Source organism: Rana temporaria, chromosome 12 (genome assembly GCF_905171775.1).
Source record: "Rana temporaria chromosome 12, aRanTem1.1, whole genome shotgun sequence".
Lineage (NCBI taxonomy): Eukaryota > Metazoa > Chordata > Amphibia > Anura > Ranidae > Rana > Rana temporaria.
The window spans coordinates 61,231,174-61,237,437 of record NC_053500.1 but is presented as its reverse complement, the minus strand read 5'-3'; the positions used below and the strand labels follow the sequence as shown (position 1 = coordinate 61,237,437).

The 6,264-nt window shown below is 41.4% G+C and overlaps 1 protein-coding gene across 2 annotated transcripts in view; it reads right to left on the bottom strand.

The window, feature by feature from the left end:
• Nucleotides 1-2,435: 2,435 nt before the first annotated feature.
• The window catches only part of LLGL2 (LLGL scribble cell polarity complex component 2), a 159,958-nt gene continuing 156,129 nt past the window's right edge, over nucleotides 2,436-6,264 (bottom strand). For both annotated transcript variants that reach the window (XM_040331683.1, XM_040331684.1), the window contains exons 25-26: nucleotides 3,803-3,864; nucleotides 2,436-2,919 (exon numbers count right to left, since the gene is read on the bottom strand). In XM_040331683.1, coding sequence (XP_040187617.1) covers nucleotides 2,915-2,919; nucleotides 3,803-3,864 — 67 coding nt within the window. In that variant the 3' untranslated portion in view covers nucleotides 2,436-2,914. The remainder of the gene's footprint in view (nucleotides 2,920-3,802; nucleotides 3,865-6,264) is intronic.

Here is a 6,264-nt window from a genome sequence, read left to right as displayed (position 1 = left end):
CCTCACAAGTGTTTAACATCAAATCTTTTATTACATGCTCTATGACCCATGTAGTTTATTTACTTATCTGCCCATGTGGGTTACAGTACATTGGACGTACTGTAAGAAAGTTCCAGGTAAGGGTCAATGAACACATTGGGAACATAAGGAGAGGATTTAGAGAACATTCTGTTTCTCGGCAGTATAGGGAGGTGCATGCCAGGGATCCTAGTGGCACTTCCTTTATTGCCATTGACATCCTCAAACCCCACTGGAGAGGTGGATCGAAAAGGATAGCGATATCAAAACTCGAGATGAGTTGGATATATCGCATGAAATGTCTTAAACCGCAGGGTTTGAATGTGGACATAGAGGTCAATGCCTTTTTAGACAATTCTTAGTGATCTCTTGCTGAACTATTCATTTTCTTCCCCCCTTTCTTGCCACTCCAATTTTCTGGGTCCATCTGAGGATTGTATACTATTGAAATTTGATACTAAAGATGAGGATAGTATACGATTATCGGTTTAATTTTTTGCCTTTAAGATCCGTGTGGGACCCCTTGGGGAGGTAGGTTACCCTTCTGGGGATTGTTCTTGTCTCCAATAGGGATTTACCTACCTGTAATACTCACAGATGCTGGTTAAATGGCAATGTAATTTTTTTATCAACCACTAGAGGGCTCTCAATGTGATATATTAGATTTATTAATTTTTAGATTTTTTATGTTTTGACCTTTATGATTTTAATGTATAGGGAGAATACAGATGTTAGCCAACTGCGATTTCTCTTTCAGATATTAAAATCCCTGTTTTGGCTGATATGATATTAATTTGGGTATAATGTTCATGCTGCTATCTTTCTGGCGTTTTTAATAGATGCTATAAAGTGGTGACATGAATTTACCCGTTTTTAGGTTAATATGGCGTTATCTGTTTATGTATAGTAAGAACATACGATGTGACAGACAGTGACTCTTTAACTAAAACATTTATATGAAATGAATGGTGGGATGTCTGCTGACCATTGAGAATATCCTCATGAGGTAGGACCTTACCCTGCTGACATAGGATAGTCCTATCTATGTCAAGGGCGGTCTTACTGGTAGGAAGTTCCGGGTCATTCAGATCCTCCCCTTCCGGGTTCATTGATCCTGCGGCCGTTCCTGATTGGAGGCTGCTAGCTGAGAGAGAGGCTTGGTTGCCTGCTCTGTAGGCATATAAGGCTGACGTTCAGTGCGTCGCCCGTGCCCTTTGACAACGCCATCTGTGGTGAAATCGATCAGGGCGGAGCCACGCACTGAACGTCATTGCGTTTTACGTGACCCCGGATGCACGGGCGCACGTTTTTTATTTGTATCTGTTTGCTTGTTTTAGCCGGCAATTTTAAATTATATGTACCGCTGTGTATATGTTGCACAATTTTTAATAAATATTTGACGGTACTTCACATTCTGAGCCTATTTCTTCCCCTGGTTCGCCGGATGGACGTGGAGCCGTTAAACACATTGGAGAGGATATTCTGCCTGTCAGCTGTGACCGAGTTTTCTCCATGACCTGAGTGGATCGACACGCTTTTTATGATCGTGGATCTGGTAAGAGCACACCCTTACTTACCTCTCGGTGGGAATATATGTTTCTTCTGACCAGAGACCAGAGGCTGTTCAATATTTGGATCATTTTATTACTCTGCAACTGTTTTTTGCCCATCTATTTGGACATTCATATGTTTTGGGGTTCTGCTGTTGATTTCCCCTCTCATTTTGGACTGCCTAACAATTGATTAGTATGCAATTCTAATGGACTAACAAAGTTTTTTAAGCGTTTGGTCCCAAATAGCAGATTGTTGTAATTACCCCGAAAGGTTTTTCCCATGACTGTTTGGGCATCATCCCTTTTTTTTTTTTTTTTTTTTTTTTTGCTATTTTTTGCACTAGCACTTTATTCATTTATTCATTTATGCATTTATTTATTTATATTATTTTCGCATTAAGTTGCGACTCCTAGCGCAACTCATCTTTTTTCTTTTTACTTTTTGCGTGTATATCACATGTTTAGCGTTGCTGCTGGAATTACTCACTATTTATTTATTCACTTATCCATTTGAAATTCATTTATATTCATTCTCCTAGCGCGAGGAAAACCCCCCCTCTTTCCTTTACTTCTCCTTGTGTGCACCTCACACACAGTTCAAAAGCACTGGCTAGACAGTTAACCCTTTGATCGCCGCTAATGTTTAACCCCCTTCCCAGCCAGTGTCATTAGTACAGTGACAGTGCATTTTTTAGCACTGATCACTGTATTAGTGTCACTGGTCCCCAAAAAGTGTCATTGTTTGTCTGCCGCAATATCGCAGTCCTGCAATAAATAGATGATCGCCGCCATTACTAAAAAATAAAAAAAGTTTGATTTTTAATAAACTTATTTTCTAGGTAAAGAAAGTGAAATACCCACATGTAGCTGGAATGTATAATTTATTGGTGTGCAAGACAAACAAAATAATTACTTCCTACAAAAATAGATTGCATGGCAGCAAGATCACTGGAAAGCACAATAACCCAATAAATTTAAAGCACCCATTAGGGTGATTTACACCACATTTTACAGTATAAAAACAGTACTCCTAAAATAATTCAAGCAGCTGAAAATACCTTAAAAAAAAAACATTATAAAAAAACAGTTTGGCCATTTTCCATTTCTACACACAAACTGTACAGGATGGGGAGTAAGGCAGTAAAATTTATAACTTATAAAATGATTTCCTGTAAAATCAGCTAAAATGAACATGTGCAGAATGGACATCATATGGCCGCAAAGATTTCAAAAGTCTGGAGAAAAATGAATAGGTCTTCCATCTCCGCTGACTTCAGATTAGTGTTTTGACAATGGAGGGGGGATGGGGGATAATGTCAGTATCAGCAGTCAGTGTTGGCATCTCATTCTGTTTCACAGGGAAATACAAAAAAGAAACCGCATTAAGACTAGTAAAAACCAAATCTAATCCTCATACACAAACTATAATTCTGTGCATCATAACAGACTAAATCAAATTGAAAACCCCTTTTTTACATAAAACAATCCACCTGTAGGCATTTAAACTTTGTTTGCCTTGAATGCCCCATTAATGTATATCTGTCATTAAACAGAGAGACAAAACTAATCTAAAAACCCAAATAGTAGATTAACGGACACATTTCATTTACACCAGTGTGCTGCAATAACGCACATTTTCTTTGTTGTGGTAGTGTTCATTCTGAAATTCACCCCAGTGCAACTGTTTTGCAGTGTGCTGTACATGTGTTATTTGTGGCCTGCTGTGGTACCATATAAGCCCATTCAAATGATCAGGGTCCCTTGCCATATTGTTTGTGTGTGTGCAATTTGTGGGAGAAGAACCAACACTTCACACAACAGCCCAGATGTCTTCCAACGTGACCCGACAGTGACACAAGTGTGCGATTAGGCAAAGTAAAAAAACAAACAAAAAAAATGCAGTACATCTCTGCAAAAGACGAACAGCGCTACATGTTTGGTCTCTTTATCGATCCCAGGATAAAATTTAGGAAATGTGCATGCATTAAAGATGTCCTTAACAAGTTTTTTTTGTTTGTTTTCATTTTAGAATTTTTCAGACACACTTTAAATCTGTTCTACCCTTTGCAGCGATGGGACTGCATATGGCCACTGTCAGCTTTAGGTCTACCTGATGTTCCAAACTATCTGTATGCAACATTGTTAAAAAATAAAATAAAATTGAAAAGCATTCAGGAGAATAAATAGCATTACCATATAGAACATGCCAAATACAATTTAAAATATGTCACCTGCTCCATTACTGAGACGGCTTCCTACAGTGATGTGTCGGGAGTTTCTCTCACCAAAACTTCTGCAAAACAAGAAAACTAGTGTGAAGACCAGCAGAGCAAGTCACCAGAAATGAGATAATATGCTATAAAAATTGAAGCTTCCATTAAGGACTTGAATTTGCCATGGTCTGACTAATAGAGCTAGTGCTAGTTCCAAGGCAGAGAACAGTGCATCATAAAGCACCCTTGATCTAGCACTGTCTCTCTGGGTGGCAGGCAATAAAACTTCACAGCAATGAGTAGGAGCTACATATGCGCTAGCTGGCTTTACAGGATTGTTTACAAGCAAGAACAAAAGCATCCTAAATTGCAAGCTTCTTCCAGGGATATGAACTAATGGGTCAGCATTATATATAGGCATAAAAATCTGTACAGTTTATACATTTTTCCACTGAAAACAGCAAGTAAACCTGGCACGAGAAAACCACAAAATTTGGATTTTTGGCCCATTGCTTGAAGTTCATACACTGTTGGGTTATGCTCCTACCAACAGTGGCCAGCCCCTATAACCATACTCCTACTCCCAGCATGCCTCAGTTCTGTGGAAAGCAGTACCAAGAGCATGACCAGAGACAGAGGGGTGGGACCAGTGTCCTTCAATGAACTGGTAAGTGCAAAAATCCCATTTCCACCCTCATTGATTGAGGGACACAGGAATTCAGAGATTATTGGAATGTCTAAAAAAACGGTTCAACTGAGGGGTGGGCAGCAGCAACAAAACAGTACAGGCCCGCGAGAAAATAGAACTGGGGGCTGCTTACAGCTCAAAGAGCCTCCTGAAGATTCTTACACCTAAAGCTAGCATCAGATGAGCCGTGCAAATCTGGGAAATCGTAACCCATTGCTGAAAGCCCAAGAAACACTCACATCTAGATCTAGTAAAGCTCCTTGACAGGAAAGGGTGGAACCTGATCCTTAAGACCATACACATAAATGATGATCTGTCTGAGCCATGAAGAACTGGTTCATTAAAAAGCTGGTTCCCCTTTACAAGGACCATCAGGGATGACAAAGTCAATATTTGTAATAAATAGCAGTGGCTGAGAGGTAGGCATGCACAACATGAATTACAACCAGGCAATGGAGGGATATCTCCCTCCAATGAGCTGGACAGAAGGACAAAAGAACAATGTCTGGGTTAGAGTGAAAGGTCAAAACCACCTTAGGAAGGAGGCTTTAGGCCTTGACACCACGTCCAGGTGTAAGACCAGAACAAGCCACCAGCTCAAAACACACGCCTCAGAGGTGATGGCAAGAAAACAAAAAAAAAGCAACTTTTTGAGTGCGAGTGGAAAGGAGAATCTCTTAATAGGTTATAAAGGAAGTTTTTCAAATTCTGGGAGAACTACAGTATATCAAGATCCCATGGAGCCACATGAGACACCCTGTAAAAAGTCTTAAAGAGTGAGAAGATAGCGGGTCTCTGAATCGCCAACACCAAAATGGATCCCTTGACAGTACTCGGGAATTGCCGATTCAGAGATGTCCCTCAAGACCTAGGCTTCAACAGCTATGCCATTAAAGCCAGTGGCCCGAAAACTAGATGGTAAGCCAATGCTTGGGACAGAACATTCGGACAAATCCACAAAGCATCAGCCAGGAGAATGATCTGATCAAAATGAGAAAGTCTGCCTGCCAAATTGTTCTCATCTGGGAAGTAAATGACAGACACGTCTAGAACATGCAGTTCTGCCCAGGACATAATCCTAAAGCTCATGGTGTGGCAAGGCTTGCCGTTTCCTCTTAGAGTTGATGTATGGCAAAACTGTGATGATTTAACTAAAGCCTAATCGGATGACCATCCAGTTTGGATGTCCAGTGTTGTAGCGATAAACCAAACTAGCCAAAGTTTGAGAATGTTTATTAGGGAGGCAGGATTCCTCCAAAGCCCAAGTCCTTCGTACTAGCAAGGTGTCCATGACTGCTCTCCAGCCCCATAGGTTGGCATCTGTCAGAAAGATCTTCCTAGACATCACAGAAAGGACTCCCCACTCCAAAACAGGGTTCCTAAGCCGGGTTCCTAAGCCACCAAGCAGGGGACAACCTGGTCTTTAACAACAGGTGAATTGATGATAGGATGTGGAGTTGTAGGGGACTCGGGTCGATCTAGGAAAATGGGACAGCCTTGATGGAGGCTACCCCATCAGTCCCAGAACTCTCATTGAAAAGTGAAGAGTGAGCATGGGTGCAGAAATTTTAATTTTTCCTAGGAAACAAAAAACCCTCAGCCATGTTTATGTGACGAGCGATCGCTCGTCACCCTGCTGCTCCCCCCTCCATCCACGGTGAGGGAACCAGGAAGTGAAGCGTTCCGGCTTCACTGCCCGGTTCCCTACGGCGCATGCGCGAGTCGCGCTGTGCCCGCCGATTGGCTCCCGCTGTGTGCTGGGAGCAGAGTGTTCCCAGCACACAACGGGGGA